Here is a 27,603-nt window from a genome sequence, read left to right as displayed (position 1 = left end):
GCTCTGATTGGTCAGAGATAATAATCTCATAATCAATCTAGAAAATCATCCATTTTAAGTACTTTTTAGAGGGCTTTAGGAAGCAGGGATATTGTATATATGCATTTGAAAGTGATTTACTAGTGCGGTTTTATGATCATATGACTAGATTTACCTTCCTAGTTTGATATAGCGTCTCGTCCAAATAACAATCCCCTTTGAGATAGGACGCTAGTGCATAGTAGAGTGGGTTTATAATCCCTGTTATGTCATGTAAGAGTACATCTATCGAGGTATGGTGCCATATATGCAAGGAATATCTCGGAGAAAACCGCTGGGTTGAGAGGCCCTGCATTAGGGTTATAGCCTAGGACATTAGGATGAAACCTAACGCACCATGGAAAAGATATTTCGCAGATGGAATGGGGTGCTATCTAGATTGGTGGCCGATCTGAATTGGTCATTATGGAGCGGGACGAATTGTCACCTCGAGGCGGATATTCTACCAAATCCTACCTCGCCTGCTTAGAAAATGGTCTGCTACCAATCTACGAGCCTGGCACTATATTTCAACAAGATAATGCAAAAATTCATGTTTCCTACGAGGCTCAGGAGTGGTTTGAAAAGCATGGGATTTGGGTGTTGGAATGGCCCGCACACTCGCCCGATTTAAACCCTATAGAGCATATCTGGAACCTGCTTAAGGAGAAGCTTTTACATCTATATCCGGAGCTCTTTCTAGGCGGCAGAATAAAAATTGACTGGAGGCGATTTAGAGAGAGTATTCGAGCTGCTTGGTGGGCTATACCCCAGGAGGTCATAGATCGGCTTATTCGCTCTATGCCACGCAGACTTCGAGCTGTATACCTAGAACGTGGCTGGTATACAAAGTATTGATATGGGGAATCCGTAGAATCAATTTGTAGATTGATATCATTTGAAATGGTTGAGAAAATCGAGTTTTTAAGCGTTGCATTTTTTGCTGAAATGGCGGGTGTAGTCAGACTTTTGGCCCCTAAGTTTACGTGGCATGCCATCAAATGAGCGACAATGCCCCACATCCATTGATACGCCAAGTTCGCACCGGTCAGCTTGGCTCTCTTAGACGCTCTCAGTCAATCAATCACAATGCTCGTTTGATTAAGAGAGAGGTGACGACGTATAAAACGGGAACCGTCTCCTGTTGCCTCGGTCAGAGAGAAGAGTTACCCCTCAACGCCTCTGTGGTCAAGATATCATACGTGTCCGAGCGACAGATTCATTCACCATGTCTTTGGATATCACGGTGAGAATATCTCCGGACATACTATGTGATTAATGGGTCTGATTTAATAATAGACGTTCTACAATGTCATCAATAACGAACTGACCACGACCGCCCAAACGCGTCATGGCATCAATCCCGCCAATCGCCAGCCTAACCCGGAGGTGCCTCTTTCCACGGCCGAGGATCTCGACAAGGCTGTAATCGCCGCTCGCAAGGCATTCAAGACATGGTCGCGCACATCAATTGAGGAGCGCCGGGAGGCGACAACTGCCTTTGCCGACGCTATCGAATCTAACAAAGACTCCCTCGCGAAGCTTCTAACCCAGGAGCAAGGCAAGCCATTTACCCAAGCGGCCGGGGAAATCGAGAACGCTGTCAAATGGGCGCGAGGACTTTCCTCCCTCACCCTCCCCGAGACCGTTATCGAGGAGAGCGAAGAGCGCAAAGTCATCCAGCGGTACACCCCCATTGGTGTTACAGGTGCTATTGTGCCGTGGAATTTCCCCATCTTGTTGGCGGTCGGAAAGATTGTCCCTGCCGTGCATACTGGAAACACGGTAATTGTTAAGCCGTCGCCTTTTACACCTTACTGTGACCTGAAGTTGGTCGAGCTTGCTGCTCACTGCTTTCCCCCAGGTGTGGTGCAAGCGTTGAGCGGCGGTGATGACCTTGGTCCGATGATGACTGAACATCCTGGTATCGACAAAATCAGCTTCACTGGATCTAGTTTGACTGGCCGTCGAGTTATGGCTAGCTGTGCTAAGACGCTGAAGCGAGTGACTTTGGAGCTTGGTGGCAATGACCCTGCCATCATTTGCGAGGACGTCGACATCGACGCAGTTGTTCCCAAGGTTAGACATATTTACCCGCGTGGTTTACCAACCAGGCTAACTGGAATAGCTCGCAATCCTTTGCTTCCTCTGCTCAAGTCAGATCTGCGTGATGGTTAAGCGTCTCTACGTCCATGAGAAGATCTATGACGAGCTCCGCGACAAGCTCGTGGAATACGTGAAAAACCTCAAGGTAGGCGACGGGACTGAATTGGATGTCTTCTTCGGCCCTGTTCAGAACAGCATGCAATTCGGAAAGGCCCGAGACCTGATCAGCAGCATCGCTTCCGAAGGCTTGAACTCTGCCTTGGGAGGCACGATCCCCGACTCCAACGGTTTTTTTGTCCCCCCGACCATCGTCGATAACCCGCCAGAGAACTCGCGTGTTGTCAAGGAGGAACCGTTCGCGCCCATCCTCCCCATTCTCAAGTGGTCCGATGAAGAGGATGTACTTGCACGCGCTAATGACTCCGAGTCTGGACTCGGAGCATCGGTTTGGAGCAAGGACCTTGATCGTGCCCAACGAATTGCGGATCGGCTCGAGGCTGGTAATGTGTGGGTAAACTCGCACTTTGACTTGCAGCCTAACGCGGCATTTGGTGGACACAAGACTAGTGGAATTGGCCATGAATGGGGCGTTACTGGTCTGGCTGGATGGTGCAATGCCCAGACCCTGTATGTCAAGAAGAACCCGTAAAGTGATATTGGTGTTTGGAAGGTAGATTCGGAAATACTGAGAAAGATATTATGAATGAGTACATCACACACCCCCTTTCAGGTGTAGCACTATATCAAGGTACTCATTCCACAGGCCATCGGGCCGCTACTCGTTCCGCAAGTCCGGCTCTGGCTACTACCTCCTGGCTTCTTCTCTGGGCGTCGCGCACTATCTCCTGTTCGTCCATGGTTATCAGTTCCCCACCGCACACTAACATTTTCCCATCCACGACTACAATATCGACGTCTCGACCAGTAGCGGTGTAGACGACCGCGCTGACGGGGCTGAACCAGGGTTGTAAGTGAATGCGACGAGTATCGATAGCCACAAAATCTGCTTTCTTGCCAATCTCTAGACTACCAATCCGACCATCTAACCCCAAAGCCCGGGCACCATTGATTGTTGCCATCTCTAGGACACATTCGGCAGGCACCGCGGTGGGATCGTACGATATGCTCTTGTGGATAATACCCGCTAGCTTCATCTCCTGCAGGAGGTCACATGTGTTGTTACAGGGAGCGCCGTCGGTGCCTAGACCAATATTCACCCCAGCCCGCTGCAAGTCTGGCACACGGCAAACCCCTGATGCAAGCTTGGCGTTGGAGGTTGGACAATGGGCAACATGCGTTCCTGAAGCTGCGAGCCGAGTGATGTCATCATCATCTAGGTGAACCATGTGTACCAGCACGGTCGATGGCGAGAGCAGGCCCACCGAGTCGCAGTAGGACATGGGGGTATGACCAATCGATGTGAAGAAGTCACAGTCGGCGCGGACCTCGGCACAATGCATGGTAACCGGGATGCCTTTTTCCCGAGATAAGTCTGTCATCTCACGGTATAGATCATTTGATACCCTATCGTCTCATCAGCGGTTGCTCCAATGGCACTAGTTGTAGAAAGGTCATGTACCCTCCGGGCGTGCGAGCACCAAACCACACGCGAATCCGATCATTCGCCTTACCATTCCACTTCTCCCACATGCTTACAGTGCCCAACAACGATGTCTCTCTATCTTCAACTAACCCAGGATGCATGGCCCAAGCATCGTCCTTAGCATACCGTGCAATATCCATGACAATCTTGCCCAAACAGCCACGGATACCGCTTTCCTCGACTGCCCGAGCAAGACCATCAAATCCGTAACGGTCCGCAAACTACATCAGTCAGGTATTTGCCAAACCATGCGCGTGGGGTCAAGATACACACACCATACTCTCCAAGAAGCAGGTTGTCCCCGACTTCAACATCTCTCCGATACTCAATCGCGCGGCGGCATATCCGTCTTCCGTCGTGAAATGTCCCTGTAGCACCCAGATCCGCTCGCACAGCCATGACACCAGCTCGAGGTCATCGGCAGTCCCCCGAAGCAACGTCTGAGCTGTGTGCATGTGGGTAGAAATGAGGCCCGGAATGACTATCCGCCCAGTAAGATCATACTCCTCGTCATCGGAGTATTTGGCACGCAGAACGGCAGCCTTGCCGATATCTGCGATCAGGTCATTTTGTACGCGGATGGCACCGTCATTGATGATACGACGGGTTGCATCGACCGTGATAATTGTTGCGTGGGTGTAGAGCATTGTGATCTGTCTATGTGAGAGTAATGGCGTGGTTGCGTGTATAGATTTATATAGAAAGTCCATTTTGTAGGGCTCCTCCACCTGCTTCGGAGACCTCCGATGGGCGGGGATTCGGAAGTTGCCCATGAATGATAAGATTAGTTCGGAGATTAGGTTCTTATGTCGTCCTAGACTCAGAAAAATAACTAAATTGTCAGACCTGTACATGTTAAAGGATGAATTCCAGGCCCAACATTCTGACGTAAGAGGAAAATCCATCATGATGGTTGACTCAAGGCTTGGATATCTGCAGATGTTTTTCAGATCGCAAGGCTGCCACACACAGCCACTCGCAGCGTTGTAGGCTGCACCACTTCCTGGTTACGACGCAGCATCTCTCCTCTTCAGCTCCTCTCACGGTCCAAACTGCGATCCATCGTCTCGGCTCCGACGCCTAGAGACCCCACGGTATATCCCTTGAAGCGAGTTTCTTGCAAGCCCGAGCTACACGTTGAGTATCAATGTACTCGTTCCTGCTTAGTACGCGCTGTTTGATCAGGTGTATGCAGCAGCGGTGCCTGCCTCTAACGCAGAACCTAATCATTATGAGTTAAGTCGCTTGGGAAAACATGATCTAGTTGCTGCTTGCTTCCCACATGGCGCTTACAGCACCCTCCTAGGTTTTGTCTTTTCGTGAGGATTGGCGGTGGAGTGCCCTCATCAAAGAATAACATCCTCTTGAGCGATGCGGTAGTTAGCACGCCTAATGGCAGGCACTTGGGTGGTCTCCAATACGACAGGGTGAAAAGCTTTGAGGAAGGGGAGTCCCAGTTGAATGGTTGCCTCTGTCCGCGGCCTTGGTATTTGATATGTGCAATACGTGAACTGGAATCTGATCTAGCATTATTATGCATGCCCCTCCAGGAATCCCTCAATTACAACAAGGGGTGTAGGGCGTCGTAGAGCCATCCTGAAGTTAATCATCGGCTTTTTGCCTCTCACAACGGTCATCCCGGTAGTGTGGATTCTTGCGCTCAATGCGATGCGACGTATGAGGCCATCAGAACGGCCCCCGTCCTTCCCACCATCCGAAGATTCATTATGGTCTAATCACATAGAGCAACCAAGTCATGAAGTCAGCCAAAACACAGGACATTCTAAGCCGAGAACACAACGTGCTCTGTTTCGAGATGGAAGGAGCTGGGAGCATGAATAGCTTTCCTTGCCTAGTCATTCGTGGCATTTGAGGCTATGTGGGATTCACACAGAAACGAACAATGGCAGAACTATCCCGAGAGGCCAACGAATGGAATCCCAACCGCATTGGAGGGAAACGACAGCTGCCAGGGATCCAGAAAAGGACGACTGTCCCCGAAACCTTCCGAAGAGCAGCCTCTCGTGAAACAGCAAGGCGGAATAACCCGAATATGTGGTAGATGGCTTACATCAAGGTAGGATATGCTGGATTGTTTTCTATAGTAGCATGTTTGATATTTACTCCCGTGTTCTATGAAATAACATATGTCACTGTGGTACTTAATGCCGCAGAAATACTTATATTCTCTACTCGGATCAGAAAATACCTAGTCATACCACCAGACCCTTAATTACGATGGCACAAGTTCCATGAGAGCCAATAAGTCGATCGCTGCTTCTCGCAGGAGGCCTAGAAAGTACTCCAAGGTGTCGCGGGGGTTGCGATTGGGGAAAGCCTTCCACCAAACAACTGGCCACTAGTCACTGTGATCGCCTGGTTTTGATAAGTCACTAGCTTCGGAAAAATCACCTATATTTGCTTGAATTAGTCCTAACGCCATAGGGCTTGGTATCAGTACCGGAATAGCACCCACATAGTTTAGACCTTGCTGCACCGACATTCCGTTATTATTCAACGGTTAAACTTTGACGAACCCGCTTGACATGCCGGTTGTCGTTATCCTTTTTCCAGTTAATGATGAAGGCACACCGAATAGCTCCGTTGCCCCCGACCAACAACAGGTTCTTGTCGTTCACCCGTTCTGCGAGACTTTCCTGCTAACCACCTTCTATTGCGAGGATAGGGAGTGGTTGGTTATAGGGGCGGATACACAGATCCGGCGCTTCCTTAGCTCCCTTGTACAGCCCCTGGTTGAAGCGTAGAGCTGTGAACTGAAAAACAGTTATCAGTTTTCTCTAGAGAGGGAACCCATACTAGTTCCCACACGAACCGTAAGGTAACGGAGTTCATCCTGGATCACTACTCCATTCAACCATTTTCTGAACCAGGAACAGTAAGTATGCCGTTTATTGAGAGGCAAGGTTGCTCGGCTTACCTCACTGTCCTATTCCCAAGCGTATGCTCGATGACATTCCGTGGGTCTTCAACCCGGGTGTAGGTGGGGGGAGAAGAAAGCTGGTCTAAGTCAAGTTAAGAGACAATTCTCGCGCGTCCGTTCACTCTACAGTACAAGGAACAAATGCGCCATGTTATATTAGTTTAGTCATAGATCTATACAGATGCTCAATTCACATAGTTTTGGTGCCATGTATAGTTGGGGTTTTCCGTCAACAACGCCTTGATGGCGTCCCGCGGCTTTGTGGGTTCTCTACCCAGAAGCTCCTTCATCAACGGATGTGTCGTCGCCAATTCGCCCTTCTCGATTCCCTCGTACCAGGTCAAGGTCTGTTCAAAGAACGCCTTAGGCTTTCCCCCCTCGTCATTTTCTGCATATGTCCGAACATATTCCTCGCCAGACACCCGCTCAAACTTCACCTGCCGACCCGTGGTCTGATTGATAATGTCCACAATCTCCGATGGTCGGACTGTACCCTCGGCGGTCAGTAGGACAATCTCGTTCTCATGGCCACCTGCAATCATCAAACGTGCCGTTGCCTCACCCAGCTCCGAGCGCAGAGTGAATGCGATGGGGCCGTCAGTGGGGAACGGCACGGTGGTTGAATCAGGATACCAATTCAAAAACACGGGAAATGCATCTGTGTATGCGCCCTCTCGGATAGAGGTATAGGTGACTCCAGATCTAGCGTATCTCGTTAGTTGTTGTCGCGTGTGGGGCTACTTAAACATTTTTGTCCACTTACGTTCTAAGCATTTCCTCCGTCTCCAAATGCGCTGTCTGCACGGTAGCCTTTGAATTGGACTCAAATCCCCCGAAAGCTAGTGAAGTATACCACACCTAACAAATACGTCAATCCGGGGAAGATTTAATTCAGAAATAGGAAGGGAGGCGGGGGGGAGGGGGGGGGGAAGAGGGGGGAGCGCATACATGCTTAACCGCATTCCTCTTGGCCGCATCGACAAAGTTCTGGTGCTGCTTCCGCCGCTTCTCATTATCGAACGTGTTGGTACTCACAAAGAGCACATTCTCGACATCGTGGAAAGCGGCATCTAGCGAAGCGGCATCTTCATAATCCACCCTTCGGAAAGCAATACCGCGATCCTCGAACTGCTTTCTATTCGACTCTTTGGTCGACGCAGCGGCGAACTCATGCGTAGGCTTGTTGGCGACAAAGTGGTCAAGAACATAGCGTCCCAGGCCACCCGCGGCACCTACGACGAGGTATTTGAGAGTCATTCTTGTCTGGGGGCGATATTCGGGATTCTGGGGGGTTCTCGTATTGGTAGTATTTCTGTGCGGGCCGGCGCAATTGTCATAGACTGTTTAAACAATAAAAAGGGATAGAACTTATCGTCAGTAGAACTACGTATATATTTATACTCGGTAAATCGATGTGATTGCTAATCACGCGATTCGTAATCAATCCACTTCGACTCTTTTCGATTCTATTATGTACAAGCACTTAATTAACTTAGCCGTAATATCTCATTCCTCGCATACGATACACCCGTCCCTCAGCCAAGAGCATTGGTTGGTCTAGTGTGGGGATGTGATTGGTTGATTTGCTTGACGTTCTGGGGCCAAATCTCGACCCATTACTAATGGCCTGCTATGACGTCCGCTGAGGGTTGTCTGCGGCCTGAACGCGAATACCGGTCCTATCCTCCTGTCTGTTACTGTGGGGCGGGTTCCCTTGAAGTCTTGCAGCGTAGGCAAACTGAACTCAGCTGAACTAGGTACATGTCTTACCTGATTGCCAACAGGAAGATACGTGACCGAAGAGACTGCCTTCCGGTCATGGGGATAGACATTGACGATGCGCGGTCAAAGATGGTAACCTTTGAAAGCTACGAGATATTCCTTGAATGATTCATGACGTTATGATTTTCCGTCGCTATTCGATGATCCGATGCGCCTGCAGAAAGTACAGGACATCTGCGATTGATCTATCTTGTGCTTGGGAAAGCCTGGACATGAGTGTATCGAGCGTTAGGCCTTCGCGAACCCTAAGCAATGTCAGCAAAAGGGATAGTTTCAAACGAGACAACATTTGGCGAACGCAACCCAAAGCACAATAAGCAAATATCCTCCGTGTTTAACTACGCGAGAGGAAAAAAAAAAAAAAAAAAAAAGGGGGAGGGGGGTTGGTTAGCTCGCTTGGAAGAAATTTAGAATCTTCGAAGAAGGCGAGAAGAGAAAGTAGCTAGAGTTTGTCTTGTAAAATCAGCGACGACTAGAACACATGTACTTAAGGTAATCTGGCGTATGAGATGCGCCTGTGTAACGCCTTGGCCTAAGGGACTCAAGTCATACTACAGAGGGAAGATACTTGAGACACGGCCCTTGACTTACCTACAAATATGTCTAGCCCTCAACCCCATGTGGGTCGGGTGTCTACAGAGCTTCCGAAGCTGATCAGCTCCTAAGGGTTAGCCATGCTCTTCAATGAGCGTAAGAAAATGTTTTCCTGACTGGCGAAAGAATCAATCTCCCTATCTTCTAGAACTATTAGGATACAACTTCCTGACAGCTCCGGGCTATTCCTTATCCAGAAACCATGAACGTTAAAATGTGAAAGATTTCAGAGTCCAATAGAGAATTCCAATTGGCTTACATGCTATATGCCCAAGACTATCTTGTTCTCATATCCTGGGCGTTTGCTGACTTATATATACAGGGGGCCGGAATTAGCTCAGCGGCCATCAACAGTTGTCCCATCATATTCCCGATGTTCAATACAAAAGGCTAGAGTTATGTCATCCTAGGTTCGACGATACCTATGGTTTGAACATATGTGTGTTCCAGAAGCCGGAGGCTCCTGGGAAGATAGGGGACGCCGGTGAAGAAATTTGACAATGTGGTAATTCCCTGGACCCCTTTGGTCCTCTACTAGAAAATGTCTTGCTTCCAGGGGGGGATGTCACTTGAAATTCGGACAATGGCACTTCTTATAAAGCCCATTGATGTGCCGTGCAAAGAGATAAAAAACGTCAACCACATCCTCTCGTTTCTTTAATTCCCTTCAAATTTTGCATACCCGGTCAACTTTCCAGTGACAAATCAATCCTCCAATAAAACGACTCTACGGCGTCACAGCTGTGAGTGACAGTTACGAATGCTGTCCAAATTGAAGATCAACGCTCAAATCAAGGTCGCTTGTAGCTGAGAGATCGTATCAAGGATTCCGTCAAAGCAACATTCGCCTTCAAATCCATCCATGCTGTTCCCCGAAACCCGCCATTCGACATTGCCTCATTCAATGTTGACCCATCGCACGCAATGAAAGCCGCTCGCATCAGCTCATAAGGCTAGCCACCGCAGTGCATTTCTGTCCCTGAACCTCCGTTCCCATCGACTAACAAGCTTCAGCTCAAGGTACTAGCTGTAAGCGTGACACAAGTCGTGAGACGTCGAGCTGCCGGCGAGCATTCTACTGCTCTCCAATGCAGCGCTTTCATACGGCCCTAAAGTGGACAGAATTGGAGCCGACGAGACCACAGGCGACCTGTACTACATCACCGAGCTCACTACGCGGCTGTTTGCCGAGCGCATACAAACGGCAGATTTTCAAGCTCGAGCCCAGAGTAGACTCAGTTGCGGTGGCTGCACCCGACAACCCCGTCGCACGCAGCTGGATGGCCCTGCAACGTCGTATCATCGGTGACTACTGGGGCCGCACGGTGCTTGCGTATCATCGGGGTTACGAGTTCGGGCGGTAGGACAGCGGCAATCGTCGCTCGCTTGCTGAGCGCTGCTCGTATCATAGGTACCTCGCGCAAATAAGGAAACTCTCGCCACCGTGGAAGAGCTTGATGACCATGTCATCCTACGGGAGCCTTATGCCCTTCCCCCGGGTGTGGGACCTGTTCATATCATACTGGATTGTGTTAGCAACGGCGCTGCTGCGTCGGGGATCACCCAGACTGCCCAGGGTGTTTATGGAGAGAAACTACAGTATGGTCATGTGGGGAATCTCATGGGTCGAGGAGCCCCCTTTGTGTGATGTGCTACTCATGAACATAGTCCAACGGAGACCCCCATTAGCTTTTTGGGATCCAACGCGGGGTGCTTTGCGGTGCAGGATTGGAAGACCCAGATGCCTGAGGTCCTGCACATGATATCCGTGTTGGAGGCGCCGTTTGAGATGTTCATCGCTCCTCTGAGTGAGGTGGCTTCTGCCTGGGAGTCGGAGGCGGCTTTAATCGAGAGATTGGTTGTGATTCCTGGGCTGTTAATGGACTGTGGGTGTTTGTCTTCTTTATTTTCGTTTTTAGAGGTTACTAGTGAGGAAAGATTCGCAGGAGCGTCCGGCTCATAGGATACTGCGCAATATTTTGAACCCCTACTCTAGAATGAAAACAAATATAACGAAAGTCAAGTGTAAAAAGGAAGAGTTAGGCCATGTCCTTTCCGTCATCGTATGGATACCTAATAAATATGTTACCTGCAGTGGAGAAATGTGAGCACACCGGTAGACGATCAATTTTTCTATACTACTGTTTCCGATATATATTGTGACGTCTGTAGAAAGACAATACCAAACGTTGGCCTCAATGGGAACCTCTCGATGGAATTGGGTGGAAGTATGTCCCAGACATGCTCTCAGAAGATCGCCAGCCTTTCACCAAATGGGGGATTCGGTCGACCTCTTAGGGAGGGGAACTAAATTAGGACAAACAAAACGATTTTGATTATGAAGAAAGGGCAAGTGACAATTTTACCATTTATTCGTAAGCTATAAAAGTATCCCCAAGCACAGCTTCTCCCGAGGCCCGGACCAGACAAATGGAAGCATGGCTACTTTGATGTCGCGCAACTAGCAAGACATAATTATCTCCTAGGTCCTCAATTACATGCTTGCTTACTCGGCTATGTTCCACATCGAATATCTATGGAGCAGCTGGACGCCAGTATGGAGGTGTACCTATTTTCTTCGCTTCAAGCTTCCAAACTCCGAAATCCCGTGCTGCATTATTATTTGGGGACGACATAAGAGTGCACCACGGTATTGGTGGAGTTTGTCGGCATTTGGAAATCCGTCTCAGAAGCACCAATCAACTCGTGTGGAGAGAAGTAGTCAAGCTGCGTCTGCCCATCATTTCCTCACCTATTTATCGGTGTTCACTATCACCGATAGTCCGTGTCCCATCGCTTCCGAAATGCCGTTTGGCTCATTTTCGCTAAGCAGCAGCTTCTAATCTGATCATTCCCTAGTAGATGATTCGATGAGCCATGGAAAGATATTCATAGGAAAGAGATATCGGTGTTCGGCTGTTCAAGTGTCCGACAATTTATGTGTTGGTTATTATGATAAAGGAATTCTTGTACGCTTCGCATTTGGGCAGATTCTCAACCATCGGTAGGATACAAAGCTAATCTTGATCGACATAAATTCCATCTTAGAAAGCGGAAAGCTCCCAATTCACGAAGAGCCAATACTGCAACGCGCGCACTATGAATTTCACTACGCTTTTAAGCAGCCTAGGAGCTATTCTTTTTCTTGTATGTTATATTAGTTGAATCCCGTCCAAGCGGCTATATCTGCTAAGCACTATCTTAAAGAGGCTGTTATATCGCAGATTCTGCGGCCCCCTTGCACATCTTCCTGGGCCGGAAATCTCCAGGTGGACGGGATTGCCCTGTATAATTTACTGGTTCCTTGGGCAGAAACCAAATTATGTCCACTACCTTCATGGAAAATACGGTATGTGGGAGTTACAATTATTCGGGTTTATTTGCGTGCACACTTGCTAAGGTAAACTGGCTCGAAGGCCCAATTGTCAGGGTCAGCCCTGAAGAGGTTGATATATGCAATATCGACGCCACGAAGGAAATACACAAGACCGGAGGGCGCTTTCTTAAGTCAGCATTCTACCAGACCTTGACTCCTCCGGGAACCGAGAACGTGTTTTCCACGACAAATCCTGCGTTTCATGCCGCACATCGACGTCTCCTAGCTAGCCCTATCTCGGATTCTTCTCTGGCTGCTTTCGAGCCTGTTATTGCCGGCAAAGTTCGCTTGGCCGTGAGCAGGATGGCCGAGGAAATGAGATCACACGGCTCTATGGACATATTTAAGTGGTGGTTGTTTATGGCCACCGATGTCATTGGAGAATTGAGCTTTGGCGAGTCATTTCGCATGCTGGAGTCTGGAAAGGTATGAACCTCCAGTGACGCCCACACAAACACCAAGAGATAAGCCACTACTGTGGATCGTACTAATTTCCTACAGAAGAATCAATATATTCTTGATCTTGAGCGGACGTCCTCCCTCGCGCCGGTGCGAACGACGTTTCCATCTCTTGTGCGGCTAGGGTCGATTGTTCCTCTTCCTCTTTTTCAAAGTGTGGCCGATGCTGGAAAACGGATACGAGGTTATGCTCAACAATCGGTTGACAGATACAATCTTCTCAAGGAGGAATCGGGATCCGGCGCAAAGCCCACTTTATTTACCAAGTTGTACAATGCTGGCAGAGAAGGCTTATCCAACACCGAAATAAGAGATGAAGCTCAGGCATATATCGTTGCTGGAAGCGATACAACTGCAGTCAGCCTAACATATCTCGTCTACGCTGTGTGTCGGGATGAGAGTATACGTAGGAGGCTTGCGGACGAGGTGAATTCTTTACCAGAAGCGTTCACTGATAGAATGATTAGAAACCTGCCCTACCTCAACCGGGTGATCAATGAGGCTTTACGACTACATACGGCTGTTCCGTCTGGTCTGCCAAGGTCTGTTCCATCCGAGGGTGCGGACTTCTTGGGATTCCGACTTCCTGGCTGCGTGACTGTTACGACACAAGCTTACAGTCTCCATCGTATGGAAAGTATATTTCCTGAGCCAGAGAGGTAAGGCATTTAAGATTCTAGGAAGTCCGATGACTAATTAATGAACAAAGATTCAATCCGGACCGCTGGGAAACGATCACCAAAGCAATGAGCGAGGCTTTTATGCCATTTGGTAAAGGATCACGCGGTATGTATTCCTTTAGATACGCAGAAGCCTCCAGCGATCCAGGAGTTTCCTAACCTCTGCGCTTTCTTCTACTAGTTTGCCTCGGCATGCATCTAGCCCGTATGGAACTGCGTCTGGCAACAGCCCTTTTCTTCCGAGCTTTCCCAAGAGCAAAAGTTTCGACAAAGGAGGGAATGAACGACGAAGACATGAGAATGAAGAGTTACTTTTTAATGACACCCAGTGGGCACCGCTGTCTCATAGAGGTATAGTTGCGTTAACGCTATTGTTTTCGTGCTGTCATATACCGGTTTTCAAGGGCTGCATGTCGTCCTGTATAGCTTCCGGTATACCAGGTAGATACCTAGTGTGAATCAGTCCCGGTAGAACCTCCGCTTATTAGCCGATTGTAGCAATTAAATGCCCGGCCATTGGCTAGCATGGGGCTTGGTTTTGGACACCTTGAATAGGAATCCCACACAGACTATTAAATAGTCCTTACAGACTTCTATTTATGAAGGAAAGGTTGGAGAATTAGTTTATCTTCACATGCAATAAAGAATAAACCCGAGAATCACAAAAAAGGCCCACGCATACCATAGCATGGCTACATTTCCAGTACATCCCCCAATCATCCCGCCTTCCTCGAAGCATATTATGGAGGATGAACTAAGACGCATGTAAATATAATGAGAGCAGTTGGTGTTTGTGAAGTCGCTTCGGGCTTTGCGGGTTTTGGAATGTCGAAGATCCCAGTAGTCATGCATGTGTCCCGCGAATTCAGTCCCTCACCTATACATAGCGTTGCAGAATTAGAGATCTTTAGCAGTTAGCAATACCAGAACAATGGAGGCCTTGCCAGAATCTTGATTGCTTGGTAACCATAGGCGATATCTCAACCGAGATCAATCCCCATTTAAGCTCCCCGTGATCAGTCTAATGTTGGTCAAACATAACCCCTATACGATGGATAGATAGTCTTCCGAGGTAGGTAGCATTTTTCGTTTCTTACTAGAGTCTATACGGATTCCATATAGGTATGAAGTATGCTTTGTGTATTGACAATTATTAATAGGAACTTCGTTGTCCAATAGAGAAGGAATACGTCATTGCGTGAACAAGTCCACTCTCAAAGAACGCCTGATTTTTCTTTGGCAAAAGGCATTGACGTCTGCCTTTACGCCCTCAGGTATCAGTATGGCTGGTTGCAAGTGTGCACTAGACTCGGACCTGGTTTCAGGGCCTGACAGGAGAGCAGGCCACTGGCTCCATAGTACAATCCTACGGTTTCATAGCTCAACGCTGCAATTATATGATATGTCAGAGCCTATTGGAGCCTAAGGCAGAAACCACGTGACCTGACCACAACACCAAGGAATCTCTGTATGATAGATTTAGACCTTAAGACAATCAATCCCATTACACGTGAGCTACACCAGCTCCATCAGGTTATGAGCCCGGACCCTATACCCGGAGTATTATCATGTTACAGAGCTTATGAAGCTATTCAGAAATAAATCATCTAAAAAGACCTACTTTTTAAGCTATTTTGACAATAAAGACAATGCCCCTGAGCGGAACCCCTAGATAGATCGGGATCAAAACACCAAGCTCTCAACCACATCAATAAGGCAATAAATGCCACCAAATATACTGCTATAATGAGCAAGAATATTGAGGAAGGCCGAATGGCCATAAATCAAGCAACAAACCTACTAGAAAAGGCAGATTTTATATTATAACTGATGGAAAAGCTCGAGAATCACAATGACTGGGACGAATGGATTAATACTGTATAAATGATTTTAGAAATCCATAGACTACAGGACCTGATTAAAGCCAACGTGCCTAGATCTCCTGAATCTGATTCTAAATATAAGATATGGCGCACTTGCGCGAGTATTGTTAATCTATAGCTGCACACACACCTTACAAAAGACCTTGCTGCCAAGGTAAGAACAACTCATCTGCCAAAACAATAGCTTGATAAGACTGTACAAACGATATCTAAGCTGCTACTTGACTATAGATATCTCCTAAATGGAGCTATCTGGATTGATGCTGTTCTGATCAAATGATCTGATTATGGCACTATACAGTAATTTGTTACTGCACTCCAAGAAAAAGTATCTGCCGCAGGAAAGGTCAATATAACTATTACCCTGTACCAAGCAACTCTATTACTACTCAATGGGATTGAAACAGAATTACCGGTATTCGCTGGCAATATAAGATACTCCATGACAGAGACCTCATGGAAAGATTTAATCGAGAATAACTTTCTAAACTTCTGCTAAATAGTATATGATAAAGCAAGAATCTATAGAGATCGCATTCTTATGGCCACCCAGGCCAAATCAGGAAACTGGAAGGGAGTCTATCCTGAAAGAAAGCATGCTCCCCCTGCTGGAATCGGACATGAGGACCATATAAGATACTGGTTCAACAGGAAAACACATAATGGAACCTGCCCATTCTGCTAACTAGAAAAACATGAATCTATACAGTGTCCTTACCTGGTTCTGAATATCAGAACTAAAGGCTGGAGACCTGATCCCATGATATGGTGCTTTAAACCACGTACACCATGGAACCAACACAGAAAGGACCAAAAGAATCAAGAAAAGCAAACATCAACACCAGCCAACATGGCCACTAAGAAGCCAGAGGAAGAAGCAACTGATTTTACACTATGTGGACTAGCAGTTGTATCATTCAACACTGCTAACTATTGAGACCGCTGGCTCTCAGATACAGGAGCCGCATATGCAGTCTGCAATGATCATGATCAAATCATCAATTTTAGGCCTATCAAGCCTCCAGAGTGTTCAATCTATATATACCATACAGCCAATGGAGAAAGCGTTATCCCGAGTGGACAAGGCTCAACAATAATATGATTTCAATTAGATAATGGTGGAATCAATGAATATATGATAGACTGTGTATGGAATCCAAATGTGCCATGTAATCTATTTCCTGCGGAACGCGTAAAAAATGATCTAGGCATATATCATGATACTAAGAATCAATGTTATCATGATATCAATACTGATAGAATTGTGGGTTGGACCTACACAGAGAACAACGTGCCTTATCTACGCACCGCACCACCAAAAGTGCCCATTATGGCCACTATACCGATACTGATACTCTATTAACGATTCGGTCACTGTACGGTCAAACAGATCCTATAAAATAGGATCATGATTACCAATGAGATCAATTCAATTAATTATTATAAGGTTAAAGCATGTGAAGTATGTAGGCTAAGTAAGGCTAAATGTCAAGTCTCTAGGCAACCTAATCCACATATCACTAAACCGCTTAAACTACTACATGTTAATACCCAGAAGCTCAAACCAATAGATATACAAGGATATAGATATATACTGATTATTCTTGATAACTATTCGCGATGTCTCTTTATTAGATTTCTTAGAAAGAAAAGTGATGCCTTATTAGCTCTTATCCAGATTAATAAGGGATGATTTAACCTGACTAATTGCTATTCTGCTAGGGTCCATTACAATACTACACTGGATTTCAATAGCTATAAAGTATATGCAGAAGTAAATAGCACTGAATTTGAACCATCTGCCCCTAGAATACTAGAGCAGAATGGCCCTGCAGAATAATTTGGTGGATATGTCATCCAAACTGCCAGAACTATAACTATTACAGCAGGCTTACCTGGAAATCTATGGCCTCACGCAGTTGAATCAGCAGCTTATATATTGAATCACCTTATACAAAAGGATTACAAAGTGATGAAATTATCTATACAGATCTTCTGTAAAGGACTTAATCTTTCTAATCAGGAAACGAAGCTTAATCACATCCGCACCTGGGAATATAAAGTCTATGTATATACACCCGCTGAGGATAGGGTCAGATCTAGAAAGATAGAACCATGTGCAGAAATCGGCTATTTAATTGGATACAAAGGCACACATATATATCAGATCTGGATGCCCAAAACAGGCAAGATAGTACATTCTAGAGACATTACCTTTATTGAAAGGGAAAACTACCGATCAGACAATGATAATCAAGATAACCATGATACCGGAATCATCTCAGTATCTAAGCCTAAGCCTAAAAGCCCTATGCAAGGCCCTGTACTGCAAATCAAATATCATTCATTTCTACCTGATCAATCAGGTCACCCAATTTAAACTATTGAAAATAATGGAAATGAGGCCCTGATTACAGGCCGCGTTACTACGCTTATACCAGATGCTCAGATCACCAATAAGCTCCTGAGCACATTACCACAGAATGATGAAACTTAACCTACTATAGATAATATTATTGAAAATCAAGATTATGGAGCCACTACAGAAATACACAAATCAATGAGGCATGGTAAAGGCAAGCTAAAATCAGTGTGGCTAGGAGATAAACAGGCCAATCAAGCTGCTGAAGCTTAATAAAAGCACCTCGCTAAAGCCATGATAAGGCAATCTGAATTGCCTGATCCTATCTGCACTGCTATATCACCGCTGAAATCATATCAAGTTAAGATCCCCTATACATATTGGCAAGCCATAAAAACACCGCAGAAAGAGGAATGGCTTGAAGCAATGAGACAGCAGGTTAAGAAGCTGGAAAATATCAATACTTATGATCTCACTGAATCCCCTGAGGATACTATTATACTACCAGGGAAGTGGGTATTTGATCTCAAAACCAACACTGATAATGATATCGTACAATACTGAGTAAGATAGGTCATATACAGAAATTATTAAAAGCCAGGCATTGACTATGATCAGATCTATTCCCCTGTGATCACTGATCTAATTATAAAGCTATTCCTGACCCATATGGCTATCAAAGGCCTCAGATAGAAGCAATTTAACATAATCACTGCCTATCTTAATACTAAATTAACTGACAAGAAAATTTATATAAGGCAACCAACAGGCTTTGAAAGAACTGCTGAAAATAGAAAGAATTATATATACCTGCTGAATAAGGCTCTCTATGGCTTAAAGTAATCAGGCCTATTATAGAATAGTATTTTTAATAATGCACTAGTAGCCTTAGAACTGAAATAATCAGTTAAAGATCCATATCTCTACACTGATCCCAATTAAGGCATACTCCTGATCATTTATGTGGATAATACTATTATAGCAGTATCTATAGATCAGATTATTAATGATCTCCTTACTGAATTAGGAAAGTTATTTAAGATAAAGATACTAGGCAAACCCAATCAATTCCTAGGGTATAATATCAGCAGGGACTATACTACCGGGACTATCATGATCTTATAATAAGCCTACATACACAAAATCCTTGCAGAGCTTAACATCAATGATCTAAATGGATCTGATATACCAATGGCACCTGGCTGGAAGCCAACAGAATCAACCGAATCACCTGACCCAGACCAGAAATAATTATATCAGGAACTATCAGGCCGGCTTAACTGGATTGCCTGCTGTACACGCCCTGATATCGCCTTTTTAATCTCCCGCTTAAGTAGGCAGACCGAAACAGCTAATGCAAACGATTTCAAAGAGATCAAACACACCTTCAGATATCTCAGGAAGCAACCTGATTATCAGATTAGATTAGGCCAACACCTCAATAAAGGCCTGCATGCGTACATTGATTTATCTCATGGTAATTGTGAGAATAGCAGATCAACTGAAGCATTTATCTTTATACTGGCCAGAGTACCAATATACTGGAGTTCAAAGAAACAGGATGTTATCGCCCCGAGCTCAACAGCTGCAGAATTCATTGTATGGAATACAGCAGCTAAACAGGCTGCATAGCTACTTAAGTTACTTAATACAGTCAGATTCCCTACACCTAACGAGCTAATTAAGATCTACACTGACTCATAGAATACTATTGATATACTGAAATGTCCTAATTACTCTACTGCGTTGCGTTGGATCGATATACGCTACTATTATGTAAAGGAAGCAGTGGAAAACAGAACCATTGAGTTCAAAACAGTCAAATCAGAAGAGAATACGGCAGACAGGCTCATCAAGCCATTCCCTATAGTGAAATACGCCTCCTTTGTGGAGAAGCTGGGCCTACTCAACACCATGGAAACTGAGGATACTGCCTAATTAGGAAATGTGAAGGGAATAAGGAAGGTCCAATTAAATCATAAAAGAGATAGCTGTGTCAGAGCCTATTGGAGCCTAAGGCAGAAACCACGTGACCTGACCACAACACCAAGGAATCTCTGTATGATAGATTTAGACCTTAAGACAATCAATCCCATTACACGTGAGCTACACCAGCTCCATCATGATATGATCAAGGTCTTGAGTTTTGGTATGGCTCGAGAAGCTGCGGGGAGATTGGTGGGACGCTCCGAAGCAGTTTTAGAGCAGTCCTATGTCCTCCCGTCTTCCGGCACCTCGTTCAAATCCATTGGCTTGGCGGGGATAATATGCATATAATAACTAAACTCGACTTGGGTCCTTCGAAAAAGTTCACGTAGTAAATAAACGAAGATAGCATAAAGACAATACCGAGTCTAAGGTCTGTAGAGAACAGAAGGTTTCCTGAAATTTAGCCGAGCCGTTCAAGGGACCAATTTTCTGTACTCTTATTTCCCATGCTTAATACTCTCAGCCTTATATTTACCAATCTTGAAATAATTCAACCAATCCGATGAGCGGCATGGGCAGCAGGAGTCAACCATCAGACTGTTGAGATTAACGGCATGACCCAGGAGAGCGGGGATGAAATCCACTACTCTAGATTGCTGATTCCAAGCTTATCGTGATGGCTGAATTATGCCATTTCTATCAACACTAGACATATATTGTACTACCAACTCTAAAATGGGGCCATGATTGCCCACGTTGTATTGTATACAAGTATCTAAGTCTTGGTTAGGATATAATCCCAGTGAGGACATAATTTTAGGTCACTACCCGAAGTTTATTCTTCACTAGTATCTCACGTCCGAATCCGACCTTTCTCAGGAGTAGATCTGTAGTTCAAATGGAACTTGTACATCTAACAGCAAATACCAATGCTCGGCAATCAGTAGCATTTTTGAAAGATAAAAGCAGATGCTAAGAAGTGCAAACCGCAAAAGAAAGACAACATATCCAGTAAATTTAGTATTCGTTAACGTCTCTGGAGTTTTTCTTGAAGAACTCCTTATAATCCTCCATGGCTTGTGTCTGCAGCTCCTCTGGCCAGGTCAGGGGTAAGAGGCTGGTCGTGCGCCTTGAACATCTCCAAGCGCTCCCGAGTCAAATAGCGGCTCTTATTGATACTGTACACCTTGATCCTGAGTGCCGAGCTCGTTACATGTAGACCCACAATTCCAGGCCGCACGAACAGCTAGGGGCTGTGCCTTCAGAGCGTTATCCCAGCAGCGACATACGATTTCAATCTACCTCATCTCTAGGATGCTGTTGTTCTTCTCTGAAAGGCTGTATGCCAACATCGAGGACCGTTCTGACCTAGCCATTCGAGTCTACGACAATGGTCGTGCCGCATTTGCCCTATGACAACTACTCTGTAATGTAACGAATTTCCCGTAGTCTTTCAAATAAAAATATCCGGAGCACGAACCTTGCTTCATCTGCGTATTTTCTGTTATAAGCCAACAATCAGTAGCTTTTCATGTCTTCGGGCTTTCGATCTTCAGTTCCTCTGCTACTATATAAAAATCTTTGAGAGGGCGAGAGTGTTGAGACAAGATAGTCTTGTTGGATACTCCAGCGTTTTCGTGATTAAAGCTTTGACAATGTTGGTCTGCTTGTAATTGGGTTCACGGAAATAGGATCTTCTATATTCACCTAAAAGGTCTATGATCGATACATTATCGATTAATCCCTGTAGAAATTCATAAGTACCCCAGTTAATTACATCTAAAGGTAGAGAATGCTCTGGAATTGAGGAATGGCTCTCGACCTTGCTTGAATAATATCAAATTGTACGCGGATGAGGAAATCTGGAAGAGTACTTTTCTGTTTAGTGTTAAAGTCCGGCTATAGGGAAGCCCTTTGAGTAACAAACCTTGTTAAACTATTTCATTTTGAAGAGAGAAAAAGGTTGGCCAGATGTCTTTCCTTATTGAAGGCTAACCCATATACCAAACCGTACGTATCCCTTGTATATATATCCAAGGGTTGCCAGGCCCTTTGTCTTCTTTCCCCTCTTCTTTGGCAAGCATTATGTTTTAATGAGAGATATGTGAGCATTACACCGAGCCTCTTGAACAACATCATCACTCTCAAGTACTCGACGGTGGGACAATTCCTCACCATTGTGGGTGCTGTACCGATAAAAGCTTCGTTCTCAGCGTTGTACGTTGTAAGCACTCAGCACGCTTATAGTGCGGCTTGAAGGATTTTAAATCCTTAACTGACCTATTGATGAGCGCTAATTTCCATTGATCGATCAATCACAGCTAGGCAGCCATTGTGACCCTGAGATGGGCAAAGCTGCCTACCACTAACTGCCACTATGCCTCCATGATCCCCCGAATTTATGTCGTACCAACGCATCTCCTGGAACCGACCCGTCATTCGTGCTATTCGAGTGCGGCTGGCCCATCCCAAAACCATCAATCGGCAGTATCAGAATATCTCCTACAAGCCTCGGCTCTGTCAACCCACTCAAGTTTCTCAACGACGTAAGGGTTGGCTCAAATTGCTGCAGCTGCCAGAACACAGCGTCCGTCCAGGCAGCCGGTCCTGTCAATTCCATCACTTCGGATGCGGTGACATTGAGGTTTGCGAATGTTGTTCCCTGTGCCATTGCAAAGGCTTCTAATTTTGATGCAACCCACTCTACCATATGGCTGAAGAGGTTGTGCCCAGGAAACGCAGCTATGGTCCACTGGCAAAATTGCAGGTCGGGGTGGACTTCACCCCAATTAGGCCCATCAAGACGGTCAAACTCCACCCCTATGGCTACCTGAGTATCGTTGCGATACTTTTCAGGCACCCACACGTCAATAGGCTTGAGGTTCTCTGTGTCAATGTCCGAATAAACACCGCCTTTGATTGACAGGATCATGTATCTGAGCAGGTCTGACTTAATCCCGGTATTTCTGAGCTCTCGGAATATTCTCAATAATGTGGAATTGTTTTTGAAATGTTGGAGTATCAATTCTTCAGCGCCTTTGTCTCCAACCATAACGTATTCATAGTCGGGGTTATGGGCTAGCCAGGAGGCTGCGTCGGACAGTTGCACGGGGTCGATTTTGAAAACGCTCTTATCGACATTCGGCGGTGTGAGATAAATTTGCCATATTTTCCGCGGAAGTACAACACCCTGGCCTTGGGTGGTTGGTTGTTGGTTTGTTTGGTCGTGAATATTTGCCTCTGTTGGACGACCGATTCGATAGTTGAGGGAGAAATATATGAAGGTGGCCACCATGACGAGCCACATACTTATTAGAAGCGCGCTTCTCAACATCCGGCTCTTGGGACTCGACTGGCGCCAACCATTTTTAATTAATAAGACAAAAGGCCGTGCAAGAGGAGGCAGTCGTTTGAGCTGCTCTTTAAACATCTTGCTAATAGTTACAAACCGAGACCGCGAGCGCGGAGAGCAGGGCCAAAGTGTAAATCAAACGCTGTAATTTTCTGCGCATCTCTTCTGCACAAAAAAAAAAAAAAAAAAAAAAAAAAAAAAGGGAGTTGGGCCTTGATCATTACTTGGTACTCGACAAATCCTTCTAGTCGTGCCAGACCCATGGATAGATAGCCAGCAAGCGGGTCAAAATCAGGTCAAGTTACCTATGAATACGAACTATAGTGGGCTTGACCCGATCCCTCTCCACTTGCCATAAATAGCCTCATAGGCCACTTAACGACGAAGATCAAAGGATTTTCACCTATTAACCTGAATAAATCAGGTCTATCTTGGTGATACTTTTGAACTACGACACTGGTAGTCGGATCGGCGGACTCATCGTATCTGGCATAGGCTATTGGAACCGTGGGTATTCGAACAGTATGCATTCAACCTAGTAACTGGGAGCAAGTTCAACGAGATTGAGGATGAGTAGGTTCACTACTAAGTCCGGAAATTTACTTGCGCTACAAACTGAAGAATTCCTTTGTATTTTTGCCGAGGAATCTTTCTATTCTGTTTTCCTTAATTGAGACTATACTTTTGAATTGCATAATTCCCAGGTCCAGTTATAGACTTCGAGCGAAGGGAGTCTCTTCCAAGTCTGAAAATGAAAGTCATCTAGGAATCAGACAAGTGATAGTTTATTTCCAATCTTTTACCCAGACATTTTTGTTCACCGTCAGTACCCGTCTGTGGGTCAGTAGAAGGAAATCCAATCCTCCCATATTGTCTTAAACAGTTTAGCTAGGAAAGAGAAAGTATGCACTGTACAGAATTCCAATGTTAGAGGGCAACCGGCGCTATATTATGCGGATCTAGCAAAGGCTTCCCTCTGTTCGACTAATTCCAAGGTCAGTTCACAACTACGCCATAGTGTCGACTCTAAGCAATCAGTATTGCCGCAATTACCATCAGCAGAGCTACTCCACTAGGGGCATTCGCGTCTCTAAAGTGCTTTTCTGGAGGCATTTCACAAGGCTTGGACAGCAAGGAAGCGATTGTGTAGTTACATAAGAATCCATGAATATCGTGGCAGGTAGTACTTTTAATGGATGCGTGTCGAGCTTTGTCGCCCAGACGGCGAAATGGGCAACGCAATTGCTTCCACAGGGCCAACCCAAATTTTTCATGCATGTAGATTGAGGTCCTGGCAATGTTTCAGGTGGCTTGATCTAATTCAATGCCGATAGTACCATTTTGGCATACCCTACACGGAGATGTTTCAGTTAATTCTAATCTAAGAAACCTTCCTGGACCCATGCATGAGGTTAGATAAATGCAGATCGTGGCAATGCATCGGCTTTCGGTTGCTCTCGGGCGTTGTGGTGTGAAATGAAAGCTGCATTGTTATTCAGGTGTGGCCCCTTACCTTTATTGGACGAATGCATTATATACCAGACACTGACATAGATTGTATAACGCTGCACTTGTTTAGTGTGAGACATGGTATTACTATTAACACAATTCGCTGGTATGAGGGAGGGTCCTCCTTTTCTTGGGTAGCATAATTCACGTATATGAGGTTTCAAACAACGGAAGACCCTAGTGAGCTCCGCCGTGTTTAGGTGCTTAATAAGTTCTTCTATGCCCGGGTCCCACTATATTTGCAGATCAATATGATCAATACAGGAAGGACTCGGTCAGATGGTGCCTTTCGAATACACATTTTTATCCCCTAGGATGCGCATGTCCCTCAACCCTTACTAAATAGAATCTCTGAGGACAAATCTACTTGATTCAAACCTTCAAGGCTTGGTAAGAAATATAATAGGCTTTTCTCTGTCACCTCAAACGCCCAAAGACTTATATCTGAACCTATGCATGAGCATGTATATTCCCAGGAAGTACTAGAATCTATGTTGCTCTGCCATTGATGTTGGCGCTGTCGAATTACTATTACCCATACGCTGTTCAGAACTGGTTCGAACACACTCGGATGGAAATGGTTCATTCCTTGTATCCATACTCCACAGTCACTTCGTCTGTGCAACGAATTTGAAAAGGTCTGCGACCTTTTTGTTCATCATCAGCCGGCAAGATACCTTCCCGACTATCGACATTAACCGTAGTGACGAAGTGTGATCTCACTAGCTTAGATTTCTTGCTTTGATCAAGCGCCTGGCTGTTCAACGGAATCATGTCCTTCTTGTAGCGGCTCTGCGACAGACTGCTCCTATGGTATGCGAACTTCACCTTGATAGCCTTAAGTAAAGGATGTAAAGTTGGGATGCTAGAGGCAATGACGACCATATTGGCCTCAACGCTTGTACGTGAATAAATGTCAACATATGGACGGAATAGATAGATTAAAAAGGCATACTTGGTCCAGATGGAGAGCTCCACATTACTGTCTAGCTTCAGTTAGCTTTGACTTGCGAAGGGCTAACTAGAGTAGTATCAAACCTACAGGTATAGTCGATGCGGTCTCCGAGGTTTTTAAGCTGGGTACACTTGACAACTGCCATAGCAGATGCGCTACAAGACGATAGTATTGTTAGCAACACCAATTAATCAACGGTGCGAAGAATATCATACATGGCCCCAAGACCCAGCGCTGCGCTTATTGCAAGCTTTCTGGGCAATGGCATTTGAAGCTTCCACAGAACGGTGCTGGGATATATTGCCAAGTACAGGTCAGTCAATCCAGAGAGAGCTGGATATAGAGTGTCATTAGCAACCTCAGTATCTCAACTGCTTGCATGTACCACAAGGGCGTATAGCTTTCGGGGAAAAAGGAAATTGCATGCTTACCCCCAGTGAAGATGGCGTAGTAGATAAGGATGGCAGCATCTTTACAACTTGCCCCTGCTAACTTGATTTTCCACATCGCCTCCGGTGGGTCGCACAAAGTGAAAAGAAGAACAATATTGACGCAGGCTGCTGCTGTTGCCAAGCCAATCAACGTCCAAATTACAATACGTTGCCGCAATCCGGGATTCAGAAGCCGGGTCAGAAGGGTTGCCACCGAAAACTTCGGCAGAGTGAAGGAGAAGACCCCAAACACGTAGGATATAGTATTCAACAACATGACACGTTCCAGCGTATTGTCTGATAGAACACTTGTGTGCTTCCCGTATCCCGCCATGACATCTGCCGTGCTCGTTGCAACATAAATGATTCCAAACGCCTATATGGGTCACCGTGTAAGCGTATGCCAGACTATTCGGATAAAGCCTCGAGGTGTCACCGTAGAAACTAGAATCAAATGGTCGTCTGCTCCAAGGCTTCGTAGGATCCTCGATCTAATAAAGATCCTAGCCGCAACGACTATCATGGTGATTCCAGTCAATGACCACATCACGGCCAAGGTCGTTGGCCCCTTGTTTTCTAGATCATGATGGGTGGTAGTCGCCATTACTCAGTAGCTATTCTGGCAGTTATTGGCGAGGTTGTGGATGTAGTCACACACGTGAGTCAAAATACTTTTGCCCTTTGTCTAGGCAGTGAATAGCCTGTTAAGGTTGCATAGACAGAGGGCAGGAGAGCAAATAAATATTAAAATATATGCTCTTATCTGACGGAAGTCCTCGGACAGGAAATATATAAGCTCGCGCACCATACATCCTAAAGAAGAACCAGACAGCTTATGGCCAACCTAGCACACGTGAGTCGGGCATGAAATCCAGGACTTGTAGATGAAGCTACTACGGTTTAGGCTTTGCTGGCTGGCGCCTAATATGGTCGGGTGTGTGGATTAACGCTTTGCGGTAGACGCTCGGGCACTGAAACAGCGTCGAGCGCTTTGCTTATACTTGGTTTAGTGTTTTCACATCCGGGGTTCCCCGACGTTCCGTTTGGGTATGTGGTGAGCTGTAATAAGTGATACGTTCCGTCCGGTGGTAGGAGATATATTACTATTGCCCTTGCAGATCTACCTGGGCGGGAACCTCTATGGGACAGTGAAGTAGTTACTCGTATTTAGAAAGTCGGATCACCATCTAATGCAACCTTGCCCCCACGCTACTAACTCTATCGACCGGATGATGCAGCTCTGAAACTAACTAGTTAGATGGATATGGACGGATAGTTAATCTATGGAAAAAGGCCTTGGCTGTGTCTTGGGCCCTTTTAAGGTTTTCGCCCAATGCTTCTAGGTCTGTCTTATTGGATTTTAGTATTGAGTAGATACCTGATGAATAGCAGTGGCCGACATTATCACCATCTAACAGATTTATTAACAATTGGTCCGAACACGTTCTATCACAGGTGCTGTAGAGACCTCTCCGATCATGACTACATCATGCTATGTCAGGACCTTGGTGACCAAAGGAGTGGTAACCTTCTTCCAGCATGTGCCGTGGATAACAAATATATTGTAGCATATTTCCGAATAGCCGCCATGATACCAACCTATATTGGTCATCATCTCGGTTG

At 45.8% G+C, this 27,603-nt stretch overlaps 7 protein-coding genes across 7 annotated transcripts; 3 read left to right on the top strand and 4 right to left on the bottom strand.

Annotated features, from left to right (window-relative positions):
- The first annotated feature begins 1,171 nt into the window (after positions 1-1,171).
- BDW43DRAFT_141090 (aldehyde dehydrogenase family protein) lies at positions 1,172-2,825 on the top strand. The gene is made up of 3 exons (XM_032038317.1): positions 1,172-1,264; positions 1,318-2,097; positions 2,147-2,825. The coding sequence occupies exons 1-3, from the start codon at positions 1,247-1,249 to the stop codon at positions 2,771-2,773; spliced, it is 1,425 nt and encodes a 474-aa protein (XP_031898133.1). The 5' UTR covers positions 1,172-1,246; the 3' UTR covers positions 2,774-2,825.
- A 51-nt stretch (positions 2,826-2,876) lies between these two features.
- BDW43DRAFT_313107 (amidohydrolase) lies at positions 2,877-4,374 on the bottom strand (the record flags this gene model as incomplete). The annotated part of the gene is made up of 3 exons (XM_032047513.1): positions 2,877-3,648; positions 3,704-3,948; positions 4,003-4,374. 3 exons carry the CDS (start codon positions 4,372-4,374, stop codon positions 2,877-2,879), a joined length of 1,389 nt encoding a protein of 462 aa, XP_031898132.1.
- A 2,169-nt stretch (positions 4,375-6,543) lies between these two features.
- BDW43DRAFT_282728 (putative NmrA-like family protein) lies at positions 6,544-8,095 on the bottom strand. The gene is made up of 4 exons (XM_032042663.1): positions 7,617-8,095; positions 7,432-7,526; positions 6,666-7,370; positions 6,544-6,609 (listed from the first exon to the last, which is right to left on the bottom strand). The coding sequence occupies exons 1-3, from the start codon at positions 7,923-7,925 to the stop codon at positions 6,854-6,856; spliced, it is 921 nt and encodes a 306-aa protein (XP_031898131.1). The 5' UTR covers positions 7,926-8,095; the 3' UTR covers positions 6,544-6,609; positions 6,666-6,853.
- A 2,037-nt stretch (positions 8,096-10,132) lies between these two features.
- On the top strand, positions 10,133-11,007 carry BDW43DRAFT_313105 (uncharacterized protein; the record flags this gene model as incomplete). The annotated part of the gene is made up of 3 exons (XM_032047512.1): positions 10,133-10,369; positions 10,456-10,643; positions 10,713-11,007. 3 exons carry the CDS (start codon positions 10,133-10,135, stop codon positions 11,005-11,007), a joined length of 720 nt encoding a protein of 239 aa, XP_031898130.1.
- Positions 11,008-12,050: 1,043 nt separating this feature from the next.
- On the top strand, positions 12,051-14,095 carry BDW43DRAFT_282723 (cytochrome P450). Its single transcript, XM_032042662.1, has 6 exons — positions 12,051-12,191; positions 12,252-12,393; positions 12,461-12,846; positions 12,922-13,538; positions 13,589-13,665; positions 13,741-14,095. The coding sequence occupies exons 1-6, from the start codon at positions 12,144-12,146 to the stop codon at positions 13,914-13,916; spliced, it is 1,446 nt and encodes a 481-aa protein (XP_031898129.1). The 5' UTR covers positions 12,051-12,143; the 3' UTR covers positions 13,917-14,095.
- Positions 14,096-22,098: 8,003 nt separating this feature from the next.
- On the bottom strand, positions 22,099-23,028 carry BDW43DRAFT_313103 (glycosyltransferase family 32 protein; the record flags this gene model as incomplete). Its single annotated transcript, XM_032047511.1, has 1 exon — positions 22,099-23,028. One exon carries the CDS (start codon positions 23,026-23,028, stop codon positions 22,099-22,101), a length of 930 nt encoding a protein of 309 aa, XP_031898128.1.
- Positions 23,029-25,176: 2,148 nt separating this feature from the next.
- Positions 25,177-26,584, bottom strand: BDW43DRAFT_313102 (uncharacterized protein; the record flags this gene model as incomplete). Its single annotated transcript, XM_032047510.1, has 6 exons — positions 25,177-25,492; positions 25,550-25,580; positions 25,637-25,704; positions 25,765-25,882; positions 25,981-26,356; positions 26,417-26,584. The coding sequence occupies 6 exons, from the start codon at positions 26,582-26,584 to the stop codon at positions 25,177-25,179; spliced, it is 1,077 nt and encodes a 358-aa protein (XP_031898127.1).
- Between the last annotated feature and the right edge of the window lie 1,019 nt (positions 26,585-27,603).

The sequence above is a fragment of the Aspergillus alliaceus genome, assembly GCF_009176365.1.
Source record: "Aspergillus alliaceus strain CBS 536.65 unplaced genomic scaffold BDW43scaffold_35, whole genome shotgun sequence".
Lineage (NCBI taxonomy): Eukaryota > Fungi > Ascomycota > Eurotiomycetes > Eurotiales > Aspergillaceae > Aspergillus > Aspergillus alliaceus.
This window is presented reverse-complemented; position numbering and strand designations above follow the sequence as displayed.

What these genes read in the sequence shown, in the direction of transcription:
- BDW43DRAFT_282723 (XM_032042662.1), top strand. Translation starts at nt 12,144, where the DNA reads ATGAATTTCACTACGCTTTTAAGCAGCCTAGGAGCTATTCTTTTTCTT. An exon ending in GCATGCTGGAGTCTGGAAAG is followed by an intron (nt 12,847 to 12,921) that starts GTATGAACCTCC and finishes AATTTCCTACAG; the next exon opens with AAGAATCAATATATTCTTGA. An exon ending in ATATTTCCTGAGCCAGAGAG is followed by an intron (nt 13,539 to 13,588) that starts GTAAGGCATTTA and finishes TAATGAACAAAG; the next exon opens with ATTCAATCCGGACCGCTGGG.
- BDW43DRAFT_282728 (XM_032042663.1), bottom strand. Translation starts at nt 7,925, where the DNA reads ATGACTCTCAAATACCTCGTCGTAGGTGCCGCGGGTGGCCTGGGACGC. An exon ending in AGAGGAATGCGGTTAAGCAT is followed by an intron (nt 7,527 to 7,616) that starts GTATGCGCTCCC and finishes CGTATTTGTTAG; the next exon opens with GTGTGGTATACTTCACTAGC. An exon ending in ACGGAGGAAATGCTTAGAAC is followed by an intron (nt 7,371 to 7,431) that starts GTAAGTGGACAA and finishes GAGATACGCTAG; the next exon opens with ATCTGGAGTCACCTATACCT.
- BDW43DRAFT_141090 (XM_032038317.1), top strand. An exon ending in TCGACGCAGTTGTTCCCAAG is followed by an intron (nt 2,098 to 2,146) that starts GTTAGACATATT and finishes TAACTGGAATAG; the next exon opens with CTCGCAATCCTTTGCTTCCT.